The sequence below is a fragment of the Pyricularia pennisetigena genome, assembly GCF_004337985.1.
Source record: "Pyricularia pennisetigena strain Br36 chromosome Unknown Pyricularia_pennisetigena_Br36_Scf_16, whole genome shotgun sequence".
NCBI lineage: Eukaryota > Fungi > Ascomycota > Sordariomycetes > Magnaporthales > Pyriculariaceae > Pyricularia > Pyricularia pennisetigena.
Genome location: NW_021940928.1, coordinates 38,363 through 63,378, shown reverse-complemented (window position 1 = coordinate 63,378; position 25,016 = coordinate 38,363). Strand labels below are relative to the sequence as shown.

The 25,016-nt window shown below is 47.3% G+C and overlaps 7 protein-coding genes across 7 annotated transcripts; 2 read left to right on the top strand and 5 right to left on the bottom strand.

Moving 5' to 3' along the window:
* Positions 1–6,156: 6,156 nt before the first annotated feature.
* Positions 6,157–6,432, bottom strand: PpBr36_11141 (uncharacterized protein; the record flags this gene model as incomplete). The annotated part of the gene is made up of 1 exon (XM_029898244.1): positions 6,157–6,432. One exon carries the CDS (start codon positions 6,430–6,432, stop codon positions 6,157–6,159), a length of 276 nt encoding a protein of 91 aa, XP_029743356.1.
* Positions 6,433–6,983: 551 nt separating this feature from the next.
* PpBr36_11140 (uncharacterized protein) lies at positions 6,984–7,109 on the bottom strand (the record flags this gene model as incomplete). The annotated part of the gene is made up of 1 exon (XM_029898243.1): positions 6,984–7,109. The coding sequence occupies one exon, from the start codon at positions 7,107–7,109 to the stop codon at positions 6,984–6,986; it is 126 nt and encodes a 41-aa protein (XP_029743357.1).
* Positions 7,110–15,141: 8,032 nt separating this feature from the next.
* Positions 15,142–17,382, bottom strand: PpBr36_11139 (uncharacterized protein; the record flags this gene model as incomplete). The annotated part of the gene is made up of 4 exons (XM_029898242.1): positions 15,142–15,468; positions 15,834–16,074; positions 16,480–16,566; positions 17,117–17,382. 4 exons carry the CDS (start codon positions 17,380–17,382, stop codon positions 15,142–15,144), a joined length of 921 nt encoding a protein of 306 aa, XP_029743329.1.
* A 679-nt stretch (positions 17,383–18,061) lies between these two features.
* PpBr36_11138 (uncharacterized protein) lies at positions 18,062–19,865 on the top strand (the record flags this gene model as incomplete). Its single annotated transcript, XM_029898241.1, has 2 exons — positions 18,062–19,711; positions 19,776–19,865. 2 exons carry the CDS (start codon positions 18,062–18,064, stop codon positions 19,863–19,865), a joined length of 1,740 nt encoding a protein of 579 aa, XP_029743328.1.
* Positions 19,866–21,561: 1,696 nt separating this feature from the next.
* On the top strand, positions 21,562–21,798 carry PpBr36_11137 (uncharacterized protein; the record flags this gene model as incomplete). Its single annotated transcript, XM_029898240.1, has 1 exon — positions 21,562–21,798. One exon carries the CDS (start codon positions 21,562–21,564, stop codon positions 21,796–21,798), a length of 237 nt encoding a protein of 78 aa, XP_029743333.1.
* A 1,266-nt stretch (positions 21,799–23,064) lies between these two features.
* Positions 23,065–23,874, bottom strand: PpBr36_11136 (uncharacterized protein; the record flags this gene model as incomplete). The annotated part of the gene is made up of 2 exons (XM_029898239.1): positions 23,065–23,460; positions 23,605–23,874. The coding sequence occupies 2 exons, from the start codon at positions 23,872–23,874 to the stop codon at positions 23,065–23,067; spliced, it is 666 nt and encodes a 221-aa protein (XP_029743332.1).
* An 11-nt stretch (positions 23,875–23,885) lies between these two features.
* PpBr36_11135 (uncharacterized protein) lies at positions 23,886–24,717 on the bottom strand (the record flags this gene model as incomplete). Its single annotated transcript, XM_029898238.1, has 2 exons — positions 23,886–24,054; positions 24,086–24,717. 2 exons carry the CDS (start codon positions 24,715–24,717, stop codon positions 23,886–23,888), a joined length of 801 nt encoding a protein of 266 aa, XP_029743331.1.
* Between the last annotated feature and the right edge of the window lie 299 nt (positions 24,718–25,016).

Sequence of the window (25,016 nt, the reverse complement as noted above, 5' to 3'; positions counted from 1 at the left end):
CGAACTCAGATACAGGTTAATGGCGTAGCACTATCAGTTAAAGCTCTTTGTGACACCGGAGCAGACATTTCTCTTTTGATCAGCCCAGCAATCGCTGAACAAGCCGCAGAACGGCTAGGAGCCCGGCTTCAAAGGTTAAAAACCCCGCTACTTTTGTCGGATTACCGCAAACAGGACGCAGGACGCATTACGCACAAACTAAAAGCGACCTTGGAAATCGATGGACGCCGGTTCAGCAACCAAATGTTTTACGTGACGGAAAGTGGACATGATATGTTTATTGGGCAGGATTGGCTAGTTGAACAGGATGTTTGGATCCACCCGAAAACGCAAACGTTCGCATGGCCTGAAAGGACACCGTCGCTGGCAAAATTCTCGCCAGCCATTAGACTTCCGAACATGTTGGACAAGCCCGATCCGGTTGCACAAGCCGATGCAGAGCGGCGCGACCGAGCATTCGAACGGGAAACCAAAAGGGTGCAAATACTTGGACGACCGTGGCGCCAAACAACCTTTTTAGAACCCAGACCAACGACCCCGGTCGTCTTGGGTGAGGACCGAGACGTTGTAAACATAGCCGCCCTTCAACACAAACTGGACACCGACCCCCGACAAAAGCGATGGAAATCGTGCCCAATACCCACGCAGCCCATCACGTTAGAAATTGGACCCGAAAAACCCGCCATCAGCCTATCTGCCGTCGGCCGTTCGTACCAATGGAAAACCAACAAGGGAGAACCAATCCCGTTCCCGGAAGATGAAGACCCCGACCATGTCGAACTGGTCCGAAGCAAACTGCCATCCCGACTCGCTCACCTGGAGGGATTCTTTTCGAAAGCAGCTTCCACCAACCTGCCTCCACATCGCCCAGGGCACGATGTAATTTTGGAGCTAGACAAGCCGAAAACAGGATCGCCTCCGACGTACAGGACACCTGTGGAATTCCTGCCGCTCGAAAAGGAAACAGTCGACGAGCTGCTGCGCATTGGGTTTATCGAACCCTGTATGCAGGCCGACCCAGCGCCTGTCCTGTTCGTACCTAAACCACACTCCAAAGAACGCCGTTTTTGCACCGACTACCGATGGATCAACCAGTTTTTGAAAGATCGATTCGTACCAGCCCCGGATGTCAACGGAACTATTTTTAATTGTCGCAATGCAAAGAGGTTTACAAAAATCGACATTATTCGAGCTTTCAACCGGTTACGTATGGCGGTTGGCTCAGAGTACCTCACTGCTTTTCGCACCCGACAGGGCACCTTTCAATGGAAGGTGCTTCCCTTTGGGCTAAAGGTCGGCCCAGCTTGGTGGCAGTCATTTATCAACGCTCAGCTAAATGAACTTTTGGACTTGTTCGCCAGCGCATACGCCGACGATGTTTTGGTTTATTCCGACGGAAACGAAGAAGAACATTGGGACCAAGTAGAAGAGGTTATTTACCGATTAAGCCGAGTCGACCTCCAGGGAGATATTAAAAAGTCTCGATTCAACGTTACCACGGTCGATTATCTTGGCATCGTTATGGACGCAGGTCTGGGCATCCGTATCGATCCAGACAAACTGCAGGCAATTAGCGATTGGAAGTTCGAAGACCTCACGTCCAAAACAGCCGTGCGTTCCTTTTTGGGATTGTGCAATTACATTCGAATGTTTTGCCACCATGCCAGCAGCGTCGCTGAGCCGTTGAACCGACTGTTGAAGAAAGACGCCAAATTTGCTATGGGGCCAGAACAGAGGCGAGCATTTGAGGAAATGAAACGTTTAGCCTGCGATGCACCGGTTATGGCATTTTTCACCCCAGGCCGACCGACCAAAGTAGAAACCGACGCCTCACGCAACGCGACCGGCGGAGCAATCTGGCAACAGCAACCGGGTGGAGAATGGAAACCTGTGGGATATTTCTCAAAAACGATGACCCCAGCAGAACGCGCATACCCGATCCAAGACCGAGAGCTGCTGGCAGTGGTTCAAACGCTGGAACATTACGAACCAGAATTATTGGGGACAAGCTTCTTCGTGGTTACAGACCACCAAGCTTTAGTTTACTATTCCACAAAACGACTCCTTTCGACTCGGCAGGTGCGTTGGGCAGATTTCCTGGCCAACTTCAACATTACGTTTCAGTACCGCCGCGGCAAAGACAATATAGCCGCCGATGCCCTGTCCCGCAAGACGGCAGACCTTCCAACAGTTAAAGCTCGGGAAAAAGAAGAACGAACAATGACTTTAATCCCACCTGAGAAGATCACACCTACGGTGGCCGCCGTCAGCACTGCCGACCCAAACGCCCACGTGGTGAGCGGCGCAGATTTGGTAGACCTAATACGACAAGAGAACGAAAAGCAAAAGCTAGGCCAACACCAAGGAAAGCTAGTCGTCCCGGAAACGACTTTAGACGGACAGATCTTTTTGAGGACCGCTCTGATCCGTGAAGCTCACGAGCCCAAAATATTCGCCCACGCAGGACAGAACAAGACGATACAAATGATCAAAAGACGGTATTTTTGGGAGGGCATGAGTCAAACCATTCGGAAATACATCAAAAACTGTCACGACTGCGAGCGAAATAAAGGTAGACACGACAAGACCCCGGGCCTATTGCATCCGCTACCGATACCGAATTACGTTTGGGAACATGTAGCAGTCGACGGAAAGGACATGCCCAAAGACAAGTTCGGATACGACTACGTGTGGGTGTTCGTTTGCAAGTTCAGTCGCCTGATAGCCACGATCCCGGGCCAGAAGACCGACACAGCAGAAATCCTGGCCTCCCGATATTACCGATACCTATACCGTTTCCTAGGACTACCTTTCGTTTGGATTAGCGACAACGCCGGGCCGTTCATCTCCGAATTTATGGCGACGATAAATGAACTCACGGGTACTAAACACCGACACGGCAGCGCCCTGCACCCTCAAACACAAGGTGCCGTAGAGATAACCAACCAGGAACTGGACCAAAAGCTGCGGTTCTATATCGACAAATACCAGACCAGTTGGAGCGTACATTTGCCTGCTTTGGATTTTGCCCACAACGCCGCGTGGCATTCCAGCCTTGGTATGTGCCCGTTAAAGGTAGTGCTCGGGACCGAACCCCGAAACCCGCTGTCCACCGACCTGCCAACCACGACCGTTGATTCAGACCAGAAACGAAAAGCGCTGCAGATCGTCCGCCAGACTAAAGAAGTCCAAGAGTTGGCTCGCCAAAACGCGCTAAAAACGCAGGCGAGGCAGGAAGAACAAGCCAACAAAAAGCGGCGACCAGTAGATTTTGGGGTTAACGACTATGTTTTCGTCAAGAAAAAAGGGTTTCCGACGACCGCACCGACGACCAGACTGGATTCACAGTGGACCGGACCATGGCAGATTCTAGAAGAACGAGGATATAGCTATGTTCTGGACGTACCTGAATCGTTTAAAGGAAAAAACTTGTTCCACGCAGACCGCCTCCGCAAAGCCGCAATGGACCCATTACCACAACAGAAAAGAGAGCCGCCTCCGCCAGAAGAGATCAACGGAGAACCAGAGTTTGTGGTCGATAAAGTTCTAGCGTCCCGATTATTTGGCCGGAGTAAGACATTGCAATACCAGGTCGCATGGCAAGGATGTGATCCAGACGACACGTGGTACCCGGCTGAAAACTTCAAGAATTCAGCGACAGCCCTTGACGACTTCCACAAGAAGTACAAAGATGCCGCAGGACCGCCGAAGCGATTGGCAATCTGGATAAAAGCCGCTGCCGAGGATAAGTTGGACGAACCGAATCAGGAGGATAATGTGGCAGAGCATGGAGAGTTGAATGCTAAAAGGAAAAAGCGACGACATGGTTAACTTGACAAGAGCCTCGCATGATCTCCTGCGTCGACATACGAGGTTTGGAAGGGGGTAGTGTGACATTTAGAACATGAGATGACCAGACCCTAACCCTGACCCCTGACCAACGACTCACCAGGGTGATACCTTTATCTACGTCGCGTCAAGCTTAGAACTTTGTTTGTTTCCTTTCCTCTGCTCAGAGTAGAATCTTCGTCGATAGATGCCAATAGACTAGCTTCCGTGCTATGCTTACCCTGGCCGTGACAGCTTCAACGCGTACAAATATCGGCGGAACATGAGACATGAACTCAGTAAACGCCATTGATTGTCAGTTGCATGTCGTAAGGTTGTTCTGGTGATTTTTGGTGTAACTCGCCCAAATTTGGCGTCCATAGTTCCCTGGGCCGGCCACGGCAATAGACCTGGATGCTTTTGTGACCAAGAGTTCCAGGATCTTCTTTCGCCTTGTTAAGCAGAGTCAAGTAGCGTCAGGCTGTCCCCAATTTTAAACATTGAGTTTATGCACTAAAAGCGAAAGGTAGATTTGCTCCAAACGTACCCTTGCAACCCGGACTGCCAATGGAAAAGTACGAATAGGCTCAAACATCAACGCCGCTCAGGACCCCCAGATCGCGAAGCACATACACACACTCCACAGGTTGCCAAGCGAAAGAGCTCAAAGTGTGCTTTGAGGAATATGCACACTATCCAATGCAATTTTTCAAAGGCAACAGCAAAAACTGAATAAGCCCTAGACTGCCAAATACAATAGCTCAAACTAGCTGTCAGGAATATCTACAATGTATGTTTCCAAGAAGCCCAAGCTGGCTGCGAAGAATGTTCACACCACCCGATAGTTAGCAAGAAATGATCAATGATTGAATCAGCAGGGTTGTAACAGTTTTGAGTTAATCTATCTTCTACTTTTAGTACATGTACAACAGTCCCGGAGGGCAGGTTCGTCTCACGCTTCCCGGGCGAGGAACTCGGGCTTTTGTTCGCGGCTGATACGGCAGATGTAAGCCTCACAGGTCAGTGCGCCACTGGGTGATACCCAGACTGGTTTTGCTCGGATTGCCACGGAGGGTGGATTGCTTCCTGACCATAAAAGAATACATATGGGCGCATGCGAAATGACGGAAAAAGCAGGTTGGAGGAGGCTAGGCTGGAACGGGACAAAACCTGGAGGCTTGGGGGCCAGAAATAGTCGAAGCTTTCCAATACCCCAATCCTTCGTTCCTCAGCTTATCGATCCTTAATGGTTTGAGCTTAAGAAAGGGAGGTGTTGAGTACTCATGGTCTAAATTCAACGAGCGAAAGTACCTAAGCTATTTACTCTCAGTGGGCTTCGGGGACAGGTAACGAGTAATTGGAAATTACGAAGAAATGGCGTTAATGGCATGTAGGTACTGTCAAAAAAGCGATCCCAAAGAGACAAGGCTGCAATATAGGTGCGATTCTATTCGAAGATCTAAAGGTAAGTGTAAAGAAAGAAGAAAGGCCCGCAGTGCCAATCGCGTACACGCGCATAAGCGAACAAACAACAAACGAAACCCTAACGCGTTATCACGTGAGGTGGAGCTAGTCACAGTTGGCAGTCGCCCAGGCACGCCAATCCGTAACAGGTACCATTGGAACCGGTCAAGGAATCCATGATTTCCGGGTTCTTCCATTATACGGAATAAGAGAAAAAAATCTATTAAAATTCAAGCCGTGTAGTAGTTGCACGAAGGAATATACAGAAAACCAACTCTTTGGTGGATAAGGTTCACACCAGCCTGTACCATTGCTCGAGGCAACGGAGGCCATGAACCGATATTTGACCTCGAGCGGAGATGCTAGTATCGACACAGTCGGTTGCACAGCAGGTATATCAGTTTCGGAGTGGCCCTGATCTTAGTCGCTAGGTCTGCTTGCTTGAGGTGTTCAAAGATAGACAGAGGTCATTTCAATAGATGAAGCAAAAACAGTTTGCATGTATTAAGGGGTTAACCTGTTCCATTGCCTCAAGTGGGCGATCACGATAGGACGCCCTATCATCAAATCAACAGCAACAGGGACTCTGCGTTACAGAGTTGAGCTCAGAGAATACAAGAAGCAGGGCTGTTGGGTCTAGGTAGAATCTGAGTGACGACAAACAAACACAATGGTTAAAGGAGAATCAAGACAATGAATGCGCCACAAAGAGATCAACAAAGGGCCTAATTGTGAATAAACAAGCGCCAGGGGCAGCCTCCAAGAACTAGCGAGGATAGACCGACTAGTTTGTAATGGGTCACCCTAACTGTCGTTCACTCCATCGAAACAGCACAGCGCCGCGCAGTGCGAAAGCGGCCAGAGTCAGGGAGAGCCAAGCCTGTTGCTTTTCAAATCAAGAGATTCAACACTTCTGGAATTCTGTAATGCTTTATCTCTCGTGTCTGCAGCCTGATATCCATCGATTATTTTGTGCTGGGTACGAATCGTCTGATACTGTAGTCCATTACCGATCTGTAGTTCTTGAACTTGGTTTTGGAGAGCTTCAATGATAGCACACTTCTCCCGCAGCATTTGCTTTTGGGCAAAGTTCTCCTCAATGATGAAGCACAGAGCTCTGGTAGGGTCTGTGCTTGCCATTGTGGTTAAGAAAAGTTGAAGGTAAGCCTGTAGTCTATGATAGAAGGCTTGGTATAAAGTCGTCTACTGGGCAACATGGAAATTTACGTGTATTGTAAAAAGCTTAGACAAATGACTAATTATTACTGACATTACCTCATGTGTGCTTGCTTGTTCAAAAGTTGCTTCCTTGAGGCAAAGAATGGAGATCTCTGCCTTCTGTACGAGGAACGATCTTGTTTGCATTTGCACTAAAAGGTGAAGAACTGAGTGGGGTCGGCGACTTCAAAACGGTCCTCGTCTGTTTTGTAGTTTTGTGGCTTAGATCTCAGTCTTGGCAATATATGAGTTGGTTGCATCATTTGATGCCTAGACCTACCTTCTAGCAGCTGTGGCCGCTCAGGCGCTAGTGCCAGTTTGGGCCTGACGATAACAGACTTGAAAGGTAGAACTGTCATGCTGGAGGCTGTCAGACAGGATATCGTATTTTGTCTGCCTGCATGGTAAAGCCGCTGTGACCAAAGACGAAGTCAGTATTCACCATAATCGGCATTTATAGAGTTGACTACCATTCACGACTGTAGCGCGGCAAAAGTTAGGTTATATAGAGCGGACTTTCCAACCAAACAAGCAAGAAAGTGGCCAAAGGTTACAGTACCCAATCCAGTGGCGCAACTCGAGCAGTCCCTGCCCGGCATAGTAGATGCGGTGGCGGATTCTTCTGTCACCAAAATGCTTAGCCACCCCAAGATAGCTAAAAGTCGCCTGCACCACACGCCCCTTTTAAGCTGAATGACAAGCACGGTACCCTGATCTTAACATCATTGAGGAATGGCGCGGGCGCTTGGTACCAGTGGGATTGACAGACTGTAGGGAAAGTGAGAAGGGCGTGTTGTATGATAGATAGCTCTTGGAAGGCGTCCGACCCTGAGCAACAACCCTGGATCAAACGTGGCCGCCAAGCTCGTGCAAGCCCGGAGATCCTGAAATCAGGCGCGAAGGCTTACATGCTGTGGATACATACATGCACTTGGGAAATTTCCGATCCTCTACCAAAAGTTCTGTTGGGAAATCTAACCGAACTGTTACCTTGACGTCGAGATTGCTAAAACAGACCGTTGTAGACCCAATCCGTTTTGATAGCAAAAGTAGGAATTGGGTCTTTGGACAGATGCACAAGGTTTGGCCCCACCTTAGCAGCAACAGCAGAGACAGGGCGACCCAAAGCCTGGTCGAAAATCTACAAGAGTTACAAGACCTAGCCTAAGGCTGTTGCATGCGATCAAGTCAACACTCCCTGGGTGCGAGTCTGTGAATTTGGCGCCGCAGATTTTACCACTCTGCACGACAGGACCTAGTTCAGTAGAGACCGTGGACGATGGAATCCGGGTGAATATCACTCCATACCATGTCCAGGGCAATATATGCTGGCAAGCAGCGCCTTGCCAGCATACCAAGAACTGACCTATAGGAGATACTGTGCAGGTTATAGTATACGGTACGGCCCGGGGGACAAATAACGAACAGCCGCTATCGTGGCCGTCGCCTCGCAGCCTAACAGCGACCATGTTCTTGGCTGGACGCTCGTGTTGACTACTATGCAGGCCGCGGCGGCAATCAAGAAGCGCATTGTGAAGGATGGTGAACAGGGATGAAGGTATAAAAGGCGTAGTTATAGAGGCTCAACCTTCCTGGCTCACCGTTTCCTTTCCTTTCCTTGTGCTGTACGTGTGCTCTAAATTCGGAGCGAACGCCGGTATATTTGTAAGTGTAGCTGAGCAAAATTCGAATGCTCTATAGATGAGGGCAGCAAAAGAGCGGGCGGAGTCGAAAATTCTGCTGTAAAAAATGAAACCTCTCTGTCGGAGAGGGACGCTGGGGACGTTGGAAGGTTTGAAAGAACGGTGAAAGAGAACGAATTCATGACAGTGGGCCCGCGGTAAGTTAAGCCAAGACAAATAATGGCACCACGGCACACGCCACAAGTTAATAGACTTTAGCACTATAGCCTTTTTGGTGAGCAGAAGCAACCAATCGGAATGATATTCCCCATTCACAACAGCCTGGAGGAAATGCCCAGTGGCTGAACAGTGGCAAGCACGATTGACTGAATTAGGATGAGCCAACACTGAGATCCTTGGGCTAGCAGGGGTAATATCCAGATCGGCATAAGCAGCGAAGAAAATAACTCATTGATGACATCCAGTTGGAATAAGAATAATGGGAGCGGACACAGCCGAGAGTTGGGCATATTTGACCGTAAACAGCCAGTAATATAAGGATGCCAGGCCGGGAAGGTTACTGTTCTGAGTATTTCGCGTATGGATAGGGCTGCGGCAACACAAAGGCAGGTTTTGGATGCAGCCTCAGGCACTAGGTCCAGAACCCATGTACGCCAGGTTACCCCCGAAGGCCAAATCTATCCTCTGGACACACAAGCCCCATTGCCAGTAAGCCTGCCCGAGAGTCAACATTGCGCAAGCTGTTCTCGCCATAATCCTCGGTAGGCAAATCATGGGCAAAATTGAAGGTCTGTTGCGCCCCGAACTAATTACTGTGCTAGAATCACGATACACTCTACCGTGACATGGAGAATTGTTACACGTTTGGTCACTTGCGTACACGCAAGTGGAGGCAACTGTCGTGTCATTTCCTCAAAGGCCGAAGAACGATTATAATCATGTCTGCCACGAATGCAGGCATCAACAGTCGTGGTCATGTTTCTTTGGTCGAGAGATCTCCATTATTTTTATTCACCTGTTAAAAACACACCAGCCATTACGCTTGCTAGCCTATTAACCACCCGCATCGGTTCCCGTTGCCCGTTAGTATTGTCAGCAAGCATGTCAGCTCCGTTGTCGCCGATCGCTGGCAACGAGAACGAGCGGGCTCTCTGATGAATGTCAGGATCTGCAACAACAGCCAATCCACTTCTGCTTCTGCCGCAGATGTATCATCAAAAGCCAAGTCTTCAAGGGTTCATAGACAGCCTCGTTCGTCATTTTGTGCGACTATTCCAAAGATAAGGAACAATGGCTAATTAAATTCATGAAGCTCCATTCTGGGCCAAAACCTTAGAAAACTAGGAGTGGAGTGTTCCCCTTAGAACCTGGGGATCTGTACTGGCTGATTTGGATCCAAACTTAAAAACGCCTTGAACGATAATTTGATGTCGTGATTGGGTAGTCTTTCATCGAGCAATGCGGCGCAGAGCCGTCTGGCGTCATTTAGGCTTTGTAGCAATACTGAGTTTTGCGATTGAATCCCCTCGGCCATCTCTCATATTGGCGCTTCTTGAGTGTCCTCGGGCACCGCAGACAGAAGTGTATACCTTTCTAGACCCCAGTGACTCTTTAAGTCGCATAGATCAGACCATGCTTTCCCTTCTTCTTGTTTTTTTCTCATCTTTCGTATAGAGCTGTTGTTCCTGATGCAAAACTTCCAATCCCCAATTTTTTCCAGCTCCCTCTTGACGCCAGCATCGTCAAGTTGACTTATCTGCATGTAAAACAATATCAAAGTATATCGCCGAAGGAATACAGATTGAGGCGGATCCCCTTCCAATATAGACCACAGCAGTGGGACGCTCATATTAACGTTGCGTACCCCCTGTTCGGCACCCCCCCTGTTCAGCACCCTTAAAATCTAACAACGAAATGCCTACTTTTATAAACTGATTTAAATATAAAACTACCAACGCACAAAAATACAATTGTTTTCAAGCTTCTCCGGTTGATTAACCTCTTCTTCATCAGCTAAAGGTTCCAGATTTTCTAACGTGGTTTATCAGTACCCCGGCCATATCAGTACCCCGGCCACTTTTGAGCTCAACACCATCTTTCAATTGCGACACGCGCTTTTTCTCCCATCAACAATGGAAGATTTATACTAGCACTAAATGAGCTTCGATCTAACAAAAAGTCCAGCATTCGAAAAGTCGCCAAAACTTACAATGTAGCCCGAACGACCCTACAAGACAGAATAAACGGCGCCGCTGCTTTGGCCAATCGTCGGCCCAGCGCGCAAAAATTGACGGAAAGCGAAGAGGAGGTAATCGTCCAGTATATATTGGACCTAGATTCCCGAGGATTTCCGCCTCAGATCGCTGACGTGGCCGCAATGGCCGACTATATCCTCGCGATGCGGAATACGCGACCGGTTGGCAAGCTTTGGGCTTATCGCTTCGTTAAACGACGTACAGAGCTAAAGACGCGTTTTTCTCGCGCCTTCGACTTCCAAAGGGCCCTTTGCGAAAATCCTGACGCGTTAAACGCGTGGTTTCGACTAGTAGCCAACATGAGGGCCAAATACGGTATCCAGGACTGCGATATCTACAACTTCGACGAAACCGGCTTTATGATGGGCCAGATTTGTGGCCATATGGTCGTGGCCGGGTCAGAAAAACGCGGAAAAAGCAAACGAATACAGCCTGGCAATCGAGAATGGGCTACGGCAATCTGCTGCATTAGTGGCGACGGGTACGATGTGCCTCCATTTCTCATCGTTAAAGGCGCCTACCATCTCGCGAATTGGTATACAGAAAGCGGTCTTCCGGCTTCCTGGCGTATCAAACCTACCCCCAATGGATGGACAAACAACGAAACAGGCCTGGAATGGATCCAACATTTCGACAATTGTACGAAATCGCGGACAAAGGGCGCATATCGGATGCTGGTACTCGATGGGCATGGCAGCCACCAGTCGCCCGAATTCGAAACCTATTGCAAAGATCACAACATTATTCCGCTTTGCCTGCCTGCTCATTCATCTCACCTAACTCAACCACTTGACGTAGGAATATTCAGTATCCTAAAGCGGGCGTACGGTCAAGAAATCAACGACTTTATCCGGGCCCACATCACCAGTATTAGCAAAGTCGAGTTCTTTTTAGCCTTTGCAGCGGCCTATAAAAAGTCAATGACGAAAAAAAATATGGCCGGAGGTTTCCGAGGGGCCGGACTTATCCCTTTCGATCCGGAAACGGTTATATCCAAGCTGGATATAAAATTGCGGACGCCGTCACCCAAAGAGCCTGCTTTTCCCAATACCGATATTTGGGTTTCTCAAACGCCACACAACCCAACAGAAGCGGTTTGCCAATCTACGCTTGTTGAAAATCGAATTAGCCGTCATCAAAGCAGCTCTCCGACTCCTATTTTCGAAGCAGTAAAGCAACTGGCGAAGGGATTAGAATCTTTTGCTTATCGAAACACACTTCTCGAAGCAGAGGTCCGCAACCTTCGGAAGGCTAACGAAGCGCTTAGCAAACGACGAAGGGCCAAAAAAACACAAATCCGTCAAGAAGGGTCAGCAACGGTTGGAGAAATACAAGGTTTGTTAGAACAAAAGAACGTTACGGAACAGGTACAGCAGGAAGAACGTGAAAATAGGGGTCGTTCTATTGGAAGGTTAACGACCGTTCAGCGCTGTAGCAACTGCGGGAATACAGGGCACAATGCACGCACCTGTCAGGAGGATGCAGAAATGTCCGATGTATATATTTCCGATTGTATCGAGGTAAATTAAATAAAGCTGGCGTTATAATTGACGTTGGGAGTTTGGCCGGTTGGAAAAGTGGCCGGGGTACTGATATGGCCGGGGTACTGATAAACCACGTTATATCATTTTCCTGCAATCCAATAATGTTTTGTTTGTTAACCAAAAGCTCGTTTGGATCCGGAACCACCCTCCTCCTTTTAGCCGGCCGTATTGCCTCCAGTTGTGCTTCCGATAAGCTGATTTTTTGCTGGGCGCTAGCCAAAAGGGTATCTTTGGCTTCGAAGCTTTTTTGGACTTTTGCAAATAAAAGACGTGAAGTAGCGTTGGTTTTGTTGGATTGGGAAAGTTTTTGCAGTTGAAATCGGACGTCTCGGGTCGTTTTAGGGGTTTTCCAAATAAGTAGAGACGGGTCGTTAATTTTTTGGGTTGGGCTTTCCGGTGTTTTGTCCCTTTGCAAACCGTTGTTTTCACTTTTTATAACGTTGGCGTTGCTATTTTCTAACAAAAAAGGGCTTAAAAGTGGTTTAACCAAATTTACCGGCCATAACCCCGTTGTACGCCACCCAGATTGGATAATTTTTGTTGTAAATGCTTTCGATATGCCGTTTTTATAACAAAAAAGAAATTTCCTTTTCCCAATAACCGATGAACAGCAAAATTGGCTAACAAATCCAAGTTGACGTCGATAAGTGTTACGACCAGACAGTTGGGCCGGTACCAGGGAGACCAGGCGGGGTCACACCCCTCCTGACGATACTCGCCCAGAGAAAACACCGACCGGCAGAAAGTGTATTACCTAAGGAAGGAGTCACGTGACTCCACGTGACAGCCAAGGAAGTGATCTCAAGTGATCTATAGAGATCAAAAGAGATCACACTTGGGATATAATCTATATAAGACACGCTTCTTACCATGTAAATAGACTTAGCTTAGGATTGCTTAACAGCAATCAACTTGTCTCCAACTTACTACCTACCCAGGAATTGATCATAACTTCACCCCAGTCATTGAGAACCCCAGTTATCCAGTCAGACGCTCAGTTGCTTCAACCCACTGTACTTTACCATAAGAACAGGCTACCCGATACCTTGATCGTAACAAAGAGCTTGAAGATAATTGTATTTCTATGCGTTCATAGTTTTATTTTTAAATCGATTTCCGAAACTCGGAATTTTGTTGTTAGATTTTTGGGGGTGCGGTTGTTAGGGGGGTGCGGTTGTTAGGGGGGTGCGGTTAGGGGGTACCCAACGTTAGTGATTGGTGGGTTGCATGCTAGCCTCAAATTCTGGATGTCAGTCTGTTTTAGCTACCCGCATAACTTTCTCCAACTCCTCGAGCTTCGAGTTGTGGGCTTCAATACATTAGAGGTAATCCATTGCTAGCATCATACATTATTGGAAGGTAAACAGAACAGATTTAGCAATGACATTGTGCCTCTGATGTGGAGCTAGAAAGCAACATTAATGACAGTCCTTGGCACATTGTCCAATATAAATACTTTCTAACGTGTATTGTTGGTTCCCGATTCAGTATATTCCTTTGGAAGTCACGGTATCGTAGGCCAGAGTGTCCATGCAAAAGCTTCGAAACCGGCTGCAACCAAAAAAGCAAGATAAAAAACAATCATTGAAGGCGTGTATCTCGCATTCCGCATATTGGGTGAGGAACAACGGAGAACTAGTGCTCAAGTTCGGAATGCGAAAGGCCGGCCAGGTTTTCGTCGTTGGCATGCGAGCCCGCAGCTGCGGATGTTTGGGAGGTGGCGGTGGAGATTGATTCGGGGCTAACCCTGTCCCATAAACTGCCAAAGGAGTAAAATAAAGCAGTTAACCTTCTTTTATTTCACCCCTCGCTTTTTCCTCGATTGGAGGGGTTGTGGGTAAAGGCTGAAAAACTCCATTAGAAACTATAGTTGTTGTGAACGTTGTTTTCTATTATTTTATCTAAACGAATGTATCTATCTGGCTGGGTTTATATAGTCGAACAGACTTCTGTACAATGCCAGCTTAATCCTAGGAAAATAGAGTAAAAGAGTGCCATGCGCGTTACAAGGTCGTGTTGGAATAAGAAAGCGCGTCAAGTGAAGGGAGTCGGTGTCATGCCTTTGACAAAGCGTGGAAACAAAGTCGTTTCTAATGATTCAGCTGGTTTCAGCCCGATTCAAACTCAATGTGCCTGAATGCTTTGTCAAAGGTTGGAGTGCACGCTTTTGTTGCTGATTGCGGTGGTTTACTACGCGACAATAGTGAAGCCAAAAAAGTGATCAAGCAATTATTAAAATGCCGTGCAATTTGCTAGGTATTTGTTTCTCTCTAGGTTCATCTGACTAATAGTTAAGTCAAGCAACTGGAAAATCTGCATACAAACCTTTCTCGCTTGTGCCAAGATTCCAATCATCCGGTTCCAGGAGTTCCGAAGCAGCCGAACCTTGGACTGCAGTTCCTCACATTGATTGAACTGGAGTATAATATTTTTCAGCAAGTCATCTAGCTCGAAACGATTTGCTGAATAAACGATAGGACTTGAAGAATTGCTTGAGCAAACGGTTGAAGTATAAAGACTTGATGCTGGTCTTGGGGTCATGTTGTTTTATGTTGTATCTACGTCAAATCTTTTTGCCTTTGCCAGAATTGTGGTGGCTTTTAGTAGGCTTTATACTCCAGAGCAGCTTGCTTATGTTCTTTTCCTGAAGTCAAGCCGCTATACAGCCTAAAAAGCCTCTGGCGATGTCGGTCAGCCATTTACTTGGACACGTTGCAGCAATCCAGTTTTGGTGCAGGTCTAACCAGGCCCATGATTGAAGTCAACCGGCATAAGTAAATGTTATTATTTGTTAAGAAACACAACAGCACCCAGAGAAAACTGTTTTCTGCTTGCTAAATACCACTTCTATCTCTCACCTGGCTTGGCCGACTTTGGTCTTTGGACATAGCGCCTGTGACATTCAGACCCTGAGATCACCCGACCCTAACCCTGACCAATGACCAATGACCCACATAGGCGATACCTTCTACTCGCGTCGCGTCAAGCTCAGCAACTTTTTTCAATTCCTTTCCCCTAGAGTAGGATCTTCGTCGATGGGTGCCAATAGACTAGCTTCCGTGCTATGCTTACCCTGGCCATGACAACGCCGGCCTGTTTCCAGCTCCGTTAACCCGATATTGCAGTCCAAGATCAATAGCCGACGAATTGTCTTCAATCAAGTTCTGCAAATATAATCATGAAGTTGCCTCAGCCGCCGTGACGCCGATCCCTGGCAGCTAGAACACTTTGCAACTCGTCGGACGCAGCCTTGGCCATTTTAAATTTATCCAGTTCTCTTGGGCATCCTAACTGAGCTTTATCGTCGGCACCGATTCCTTGAATAATCTGAAGAGGAGGGGCAAGCCCGCGCCCTAGTGGTCTGACGATGCCCAAGATTTTCTGTGGCTTTTTGAAGGATGCTCTTGCGCTGGGAATGTCATCAGATGACATTTGATCGAGAGAGGGCTTCGTACAGAAATTGATGGATTTCTGGGCCTTGACCGTGAGAGACCTGTATGGGCAGGAGACAGATTCCTGCATGAGGCTGCAAGTAGAATGGCTGTAGCTAACTTGCGAAAAGAAATATGGTGTTTGGCCCACATGTGACCTGTTCGCAAAGAGGGCTTCTGTCAATTTTCGAGGCAATGTCGATGCTATACGTAATTATATCTACTGGTCAAAGCAACTATTTACGTCCTCAATCACATTATCGAATTCATTTACTTGTTAGGTTTGACATTTGAACCGCCAAATCTAGCTGCACGGATTAGAAAGTGGTGTACTACGGTCCTAGTGGCCTTGGAAAAGACAAGGACAAGACCAGGACGACTGTGGGAGCATGAAAGTAATGACGAGTAATTATCGCTCTCGAATTGTCCACCCAGCACCTGGTCTCATACTTGGTGTTGCTTGCTCTTCTCGAGCTCGGCCCCAGACTGCAGAGTCGCAACTTCCGTCCGTTCGACAGTAGGGTGTCCTGTCGTAACCGCACATTTGAGGCAATAGAACAGGTTAAACCCTATTTGATACATGCAGGCTGTTTTTGCTTCATCTGTCGAAGTGAGCTCTGTCCATTTTGCACACCGCAAGCAAGCAACTCTAACCACCATGATTGGGGCACGGCGTCCCGTCATCGATAACCTAGTAGTATTTGTTAGCAAGTAACTCCACGATGAAGTTCCGAATGATAGCGGGGATAAACTACTTGCAATTTGGTACGCCTACGGACCTAGCACACCAGTCTGGTAGCCACTGCCGTCAAGTTAAGCAGACTCTTCAATCGCCACAGGTATATATGAGACTTTTGCAATATGTCGCTTTATCCCTTCTAATAGACACACTGATGCGCAATTTCCTATTCCGTACATCCGGATATAGATGCTACCAACCAGGTCTATTGATTCATTCTCCTGACATGTGTTTATGCAAACTTATAGACCGCATCAGCGTCAAAGGGAAGCGTAAATGAGAGATCAGTAAATGGATGATTTGTGGAAGGAAGTTTGTCTTTCGGTCTCTCCAGTCTTTTCCAGTTGCTCAGCTTACATCATGCTAAGATTTGTCTGGCCAAGACTTCCGTAGCTTCCTCCGGTAACAACCAACATGAGACTCCGCTTAGGCCGGTTGTCATAGCTAAATGCAAAGGTTTGATTCAATGTAGCAGCCTGTTGCGCCGATTTTGGCGTCACAACCCGCGTTAATCGTCATGCTGTCGTTTAAAAGCAGCACAGCAGGCATAGACCATTACCACCGCTACTACTCTTACGATCGTGTCAAGGTACGCTTCAGCCAAGTGCCCCAGAGCTTACGGCAACGATGGAATTGGATTATGAAACCAATGATGACAGGCTTGATGAGGTGCGGAACTGTCTTCTGATCTCCACCACCCTAATGAGCATCTTACTGACCAAACATTTCTGCAGAGCCTGAACTTTGCAGACGAAGAGGCAAGAGGCACACCAGAGCCGAAAGAGCTTGTATTAAGGGGCCTTAATATACGCCAAGTCCCGACCTATCTCAACAAACTGGGTCTCGATGCTCGTGATATCGACATCAGACGGATTAGTGATAATTCAGTCATTCTCATTTTTGATTCAGGGACAAGTGCACTCAGTGGGATTCAAACTTTAGCTGGGCGCGAGATTCAGGACGCAACCCAACAAGAACCATACGAGTTCCTCACAGCTGAACCTTTCTCCGAAGTGCAAGTGAGGTTTGCCGGTGCGCAGGATCGAAGGTTTCAGGACCATGGACGATTCTGGGCTCCACGGCAGTTCGCACCTCATCATCGGGGTCGAGGTGGAGGATGCAGAGGCCCGAGATATCCGAACAGGACTGGGCGTCGGAATGATTCACGCGAATGGTTTCGCTGAAAGCCAGAACTGGAGACGAGGTCTGCGGGAACATGCTATCATAAGGGTTCAATTGGGTTGTTTGCTTGATCTTCATTTTAAATAGCCATGGAATCATGAGCTTCCATATTATTTTCTGACCCTCTTTACTTGTATGACATCAAACATGGCTAAATACAGTGGCAGCCTCTCTAAACTTCAGTTCTGCTCCCATGTTGGCCCCGTGAGTTATGTGGTATTCTTCGACAACTCCCTCCTCGATGGACGTAAGGAACGATTGAGCATGACTTAGGTTGCCCGTTGGACTTCCAGTAGAACTGTCATAACACCTGTGGGCTGTCATCGCTTATACAGTATTTAATAGAGCGCCTTGCTATGATGTCAGAGTTCGAATGTAACATTCTTTGACCCGAAGTTACTCCAAAGCAGCCGCAGAACCGTTGATGTATTTCCTGTGAAGATCATGACCCACCATCATATCTGAAAGGCCCGCTGTCTCTCAAACGTATGACTCTTTTGTGCGTAAAATGGCTCATCGTTTTTGATAAGCGCTTTAGTGGCGACACGCACCCGCATTACTGCTCAAAGCGCCTTATACATCAAGTCAACTGTAACATCCGAAACTGCTCTGGGCCTCGTGAGCTACAGCCAGTCAGACGAAAAGCGAAACTTAGTCAGACTTGATCCAAAACTAGCCCTAGACTGTGATAAATAGAATTTCTATGCTTCACTACTTCATCATTTTTTCTTTTATGTGCTTTCCAGATAAATTTGTCATGGAGTCCTCCCTGCATAGCTGGTTAGGCAGCTTAACTGTTTTTCTTTTTACTCAAAAAGAGCTTCACATGCTTGAAATTGCTATCGGCATAATAAAGGCCAAGTACCCTTCCTTCGAAGTTCCGTCATCGCCACAAGAGATATATCCCGACCTTGATTACTTTAACGACCTTCAAGTCTCAACCACCTGCTCTAATCAGATGCCGGGGCTGACAGAGATAGTCGCTCCTGTCTTGCACAACTATCTGAGCCCAGACGCAGCTATAGATTCAAGCATGTTTCAAGACTATGTAGAGCTTCTATCATTTTCTCTACCTAACAAATATTTTATTGAAAATCCTCGAGTTCCGTTGGCCAAGTCAAGCCTGCCGGAGTTTATTAGGCAACAATGCGTCGAAGACACAGTACTATGGCCAATTTTCATTGGTGACGAGCACGCTCTTGCTGTAATATATCCAGATGCGATCCACTGGCTCTCATGGAGTGACCACGCAGTTCCCGATAAAGTGATACACTCTGCGAAGGCCCTACGAAGGCGCTCACTTCCTCTCATAAAGCTGCAGCCTCAGGCGCTCGAGCAAAACAGCTCTGGCTGGTTTGTTTTACATTCCATGCAACGAATCCTGGCTGGCCAACCCTTTGTAGACTTTTCAGACCTCACAGCATCAGTCCGGGAAACAGCGCTGACCCATTTCAAATGTGAGGTTCTAGCAGCGACCAAAGCTAGGACACTAAAGCCAAACGAAGAAGACTTTGCGAACTTGGTGCCTGACGCTGATCGAACAGAGTTTTTTGATAATGCCATATACGCCATGGATGACCTGTTCGTAACTGATCACAGTGACCACTCTCCAGATTTTATTGAGCCAGCCAGCGGCCACATGGTTGACAATGCTCTTTCAGTCGCACAAGATGCCTCGCAAAATCGCCACGGCGCTCTTTTGGTGGTGAAAGATATCTCGGAAAGTCGTCAAGATTCTTCTTCATCCAGCTCCAGCCAATACGCCACGGAAATCAAATTTCGCCGCCGCAGATCGCGCCGACCGAGTCAAGCATTGGACTACAGAAGAACTATTTTAAGGAACATTAGCAAAGCGGTGCAGTGTTATCGATCCACACATCTAAGCACTGAAATGAGCGTCCCACTCCTGTGGTCTATATTGGAAGGGGATCCATCTCATTCTGCATTTCTTCGGCGGTACACTCTAATATTGTTTTACATGAAGATGAGTCGGCTTGATGATGCTGGCATCAAGAAGGAGCTAGCCAAGGTTGGGAATGTGAGCTTTAGCATCAAGGATAACAGTTACATACGCAAGATGAGGAAGAAACAAGAAGAAGGAAAAGCATGGTCTGATCTATGCGACTTGAGGAGTGACTGGGGTCAAGACAAGTATACACTTCTGTCTGCGGTGCCCGAAGATATTCGAGAAGCACCGATAGAAGAGGTTTCTCAGGGAATTCGATCAGAAAACTCAGTATTGTTCCAAAGCCTAAACGATGCCAGAAGTCTCTGCGCCGCATTGCTGGGGGATACGCTTCCCAAATGTCTTCTGATCGACAACTATAGCTACAAAGACAGTCGACTTAGCACTCACGACATCAAATTATCCTTCCAAGCGTTTTTAAGTCTGGACCCAAGTCAGCCTGTACAAATTCCCAGGTGTTAATTAAGGGGAATCATCTATCATACTACTGTAAATTTGGTCCTAGAATTCTGAGCTTCTTGACTTTAATGAGAACTGCTTATCTTTGGAGGAGGAACCCACAAAATGGGAAGCAGGACTGGCTATGAGCCCCTGAAGGCTTTGCTCTTGTTGATGTGTTTGTGGTGAAAGCAGAAGTTGAATGGCTGGTTGCAGATCCTCTACCTGGCCCCATGCCTTTAGGAACTAACGTGATAGTTGCCTTCAAGTCAGCAAAAAACGGTGGTATATTTAACAGCCTACGTACCGTCAACTCGTATTTCAATGTCATGAGAGGTAGGTTTTTTTTTTGAAGCGGCTGGCAACAAATTCCTCTTGTGTGCACAAATGATCAGTCACATAATTATTCTCTTTTTCATGCTAGATTATGTCGTGATCCCAACGCAGTTGGAATGGCGGGGTTCGAGATGGTATCCTGTTGTCGTCGACACGACAGAAGCTGCATGCCTTCACCGTTGCGTACAGTTAGGAGCAAAACCATCTTCCTCTCGTCAACATAATCGATTTTCTACATCTGCCCCATACAGTGTAGGTTACCGTTGCCTTGATTACTGTGTACTCATCCGTCCTGGCAAAACGACTCCCAATTGCTATTCTGTTATACGCTAGAGTTAAGTAGTCCCATGCCCCGCTCACACTGTCACGGGAGATATTCGGTTAAACATCCAAGTGGGGAAATAACAGCTACTTCGAGGTACTTTTGCAGATGGGCAATTAGAGCCAAGAATGGCTGTTTGTAGCTTATTAGGCAGCCAAATCTGGATCTTCCTCCATCTTGCCAAGTAGACCCAAGTATCTTAAAGCCGTCCCCACATTTTCAAGTTTCAACGTATGTACTGAAAGCGGAAGATAGATTTGCTCCAAACTGTATGATTAAAGCCGACCGAGCAACATTAAAAGAACACCTCACAAGGTCAACTCTCAGGCAGGTTTATCGGCAATGGAGCTTGTGTCTCCGGACGACAAATGGTCATGATTCCTGTTCCGGTAGATTTGGCCTTAGGGTAACCTGGCGAATATGGATTCTGGACCTCGTGCTTGGGGCTGCATCCCAAAACCTGCTTTTGTGTCGCCGCAGCCCTATCATCGCGCGAGCTACTCAGAACAGTAAGCTTTCTGGTTTGCCCTCCTTACATGGCTGGCTCTTTACGGTGAAGTATGTCCAACGCTTGTCAGTGTCCACACCCATTTGACTTATTTCAACTGGTTATAATTAAGATGTCTTTTAACTTCGCTGCTTTTGCAACTCCGGATATCACCCCTAGGAGCCAACCCATCACAGTCTTGGCTCACTTGCCTAATTTCATCAACCGTGCTTACCACTATTCAACCACTGAGCGTTGCGCCAGGCCGTTGCAAGTGGGGAAGTCCACTCAGACTGGGTGCCAGCTCTCACTAGAAAGACTATAGCGCCAGATCTGTTAACTTGCGGTGTGCCGTGGTGCTAGTCTTCATCCCGGCCTGCGACCCTACCGCTGGCCTCATAAATTCGTTCTCCTTCACCGTTATCTCAAACCTCCCCACCTCTCCAGCGTCCCTATCCGACGGCTCGATTCCATTCTTTACAGCAGAGTTTGTTACCCTACCCGCTCTTTTATTACCTCCACCGATACAACATTCGCCTTTCCATCAGCTGCGCTTAAAAACATACTCTCGTTTTCTTCGAGTTTAGAACGCATATGCAGACAGAGAGGGAGGAAAACAGTTGGCCAAAAAGGTTGGGCCTCTATAGTTACGCCATATATACCTGCATTTTATGAGTCACCAAACTTTCCCACCCACCATCCGTCACAATGCGCGGCTCGGTCGCTGCTGCGGCCTGGCCAGCAGTCACCAGCAACCCCGCCAACGCTGCCAACGCTGCCAACACGTCGCCCAATGGCATACTCTGCTCGAGCTCTCTCCAGGCTCACTCTGACAACGACACCGTGCTTCAAGCCTTTTACACTCATCTGAAGTCTTGTGATAAAGAAGAAGCCGATATTTGGGCCAAGGCTTGCGAGCGTGAGGGCCAAGCGTCGGACAGCTAGATGGAAACAATCAGCTGTCGTTGCGCTAGAAACGTGCGCGGTAAGTTCAAAAACAAATACTGAGGGAGGTCTCCTTTGAGTCAGCCAAACCTTAAGATGATGCAAAAATTGGGATTCTCCTATTGGCTTATCAGCCATAGGCAACCCAGTTACCACGAGAGACACCTGATGATGAGAAACCTTGTCGTATGTGGTTCTCAAAATTCATCAGCCGTTGGCTTACCTTCAGCTGTCGAGTTCTATCCAGGCCGTCTCTGTTAGCGGGATGAGAACGACGCCGCAATATGGGCTGTGGGACTAAGATTAAGCTGGGGATACGGAAATAAATTGAAGCGTATCACTCATGGTCATGCAGAGATGATATAAAGGTTGCTTCAGCAGGAGCAATATGTACAAACTTACTTGTAAATACGAATAGGTATCTTTTTTATCGCAACCATAAGCTATCCGATTCACATGGGTTTATTCAGGTTTTGGTGACTAGGTAGGCAGGTAGGTGGTCACAGCAGGATTTTCAGAGATGATGAACTATGGCGAGGAGCGAGGACATATCCGGAACGAAAAAACTTTCAATATGCAGCGTTTCACCTTCCGAAGCGTGAGCCACATGACTGAGCTGTGGTAGCACAAATTGAGCCTATCATAATGTACCTCCACTTTGCGGTACGTACCGACTATCACAGAAGCAATGTCATCGTCACACCTGGATCGAGCTTTCTGGAAGTATTAGGCACATATGGACGTCTTGTGAGCCTGACAGGCAGCACCTGTCACAGGCAGCGGTACCACCTCCACTGCGTTAAGATGGCGCACGTCGTTCCTACGCATGCGTTCTTTTGATATCTTATCTTACACTATTTTCTCACAATCCGATCTAGACAGGTCTATGCTCAGGCTCTACCAAAAAGTGAAAAAAGGTCATTCGCCCATTTTGGTCACCCTGCCCTCCGGACTCATACGAAATCGGCATCGCCATTTCAGCCACTTTAGCTCTCAACCATAGTCACGTAGCTGAGGTCATTGATAAATGCAAGCAGGGACTCCCTGTCATTCTGGATGCCCTTTCCAGAAGCAACCTGCCTCTCCGAACCGATTACAATTGCGGAAGAGCAAGGTTGGCTGTTGCCTCGTGGAAAGGAAAGCAATATGTGGCTTGGCCTCCGCCTGCTATTATCATAATTACTTACTAGTCAGCTTCAATGCATTTTTTTTGGCGTGACTGAAAATATAATGCGGCTTAAATATGTGCCGATAACATGTAGCATGTCAATAGACCCTGCGCATTAGTATCTTGCCACTGTTGTTTATGGCGGATTGAAAACAGTCGTCAATCGACAAACCCGACCCGCTCGATGCGTCGTATGGGTGCCAGTCGCTCATCAGGATGCGCACAGCTACTGCGACATCTTGGACATGGCTCTCATCACCATTCCCTTCTATTTCCTTCAAGCTGGTCTGGTCAACGTCGTCAGCTACAAGACATATGTTGAACCTTCCATCTGTTCGAGACCTCTTTGAGGGTCTACCGTTTTCAGAACTGTGTCTTGCTAAGGACACGCGACGCAACTCCAGATGCAACTGATCTTGTTGGGCTTGAAAGTCTCCAAAAGTGACCCTATAGACGCACATGCCAACAAACAAGCTTGTGATTGGCCCACTTTCCTGTGTGTAAGACCTGTGCATATTATCAAGAAACAAAAGATTCCTGTCCCTCTTATGTTCTTCTAGACTTGGCAATCCGGACCTATGGGACGTTGCCTCCAGACTTCTTGTGACAAAAGGTTGCAACGCACTTTGGGTTTCAACTCCCTCTTGGACCAGATCCACAGTTGTTTCTAAGGCAGGCTGAAGAGAGCCTCCTTCATTCGGGTAGTTGGATTGCTGCTGTATTCCGAGCAGTGTTTCTGCAGCAATCTCCGTATGAGGATCGCCACTCGCAAGCTGATAAATTCGGGAAGAATGGAATCCAAGCCTCCGAGCAACCAGCGCAAGCTGCCTCAATGAAACAGGATCTTCACTGGGCCTCTTGCTCTTGGCAAGGAGTGCCTGCTGGTTCTGTGGCCCAACCGGTGACATCAGGCTTTTTCTCATCGCACAGAGCCAGAGTTGTCTTTGTGCGATGTCAAACTGTTCCTCCACCGCCGATGCCGGCCGTTTGTGGAAATCTGTATCTGTTCTCTGAATGACACAGTCCGAATTTTCGTCACCTCAGAAAATAGATCGAAGGGACTGTCGCACGGTTGAATCGCGTTCAACCTTCACAAGTTGCTTTATATATCTTGCACACCCTTCCAAGTAGCGCATATCATTGAAGAATGTACCTAATGAAGGAATCTGTCTCTTGAACTCGCATACCGCATCAATAAAAAGTTGACGATTTTCAGAACTGGCTCTAGGCAACAGCTTCCCGCTCTCCAAAAGTGACTCAAGCCGGAGCCTATCGTGCTTGGACAAGCCAGGGCATTTGCCTTCTAATGCTGCGACGGTATAGCTGTCGATACTTCCGAGCAGCTGCGTTTGTCCTCGGACAAAACTCGTAAAAATACTTAGTATTTGACTAAGGTAGTGTGAAGATTCCTGCCCAGTCGAGGTCAGCTGGACATCAACTACTGCTTGATTGGCAGCACCCACCTCAACGCACTTCATGGCCTCTACTTTGTGCATATTACCAAACGGTGACTGGTGCCATAGGCCAGGAATTTTTAGGAGTGCCTGGAATCTACTTTTCAGCTTTTCAGAGATAACATAGGTGAGATACCGTTTTTTATGTTTCGAAAAGAGAGATTTCCACTGTTTTTCTAGCGTCTGGTCTTTTTGCGACCTAGAAATAAATATTTGTTGGAATATCCAGCCCAGCGAGTCTTTTGGATTATTATTGTCGTTTTCAGTTTTCAATTTTTGTACCATATTTTTATCCATTTTTGACCAAGCAAGTTAACTTTGGCCCGGGCTTTAGGTTTATTATTACACGTATTTTCCTTGGTATAAAATTTTACCACCCACCATTCTTTGTTTGTTCCCTTGGTTGCTTTTAGGATTAATCTTCTAGTGATATATTTTAATATTGTTAACCGTGGTAAATCTAATGTTAACGGTCGGCCATAAAAGCTGAACAACGTTTCGCGGCTTATATTCGAAAGCTCGATAGCAGTTTCCAGTAAACCGTTATTAATAATTGCGGAAACGTTGTATTGTGAACTTTTATAATCCGGGAGCGT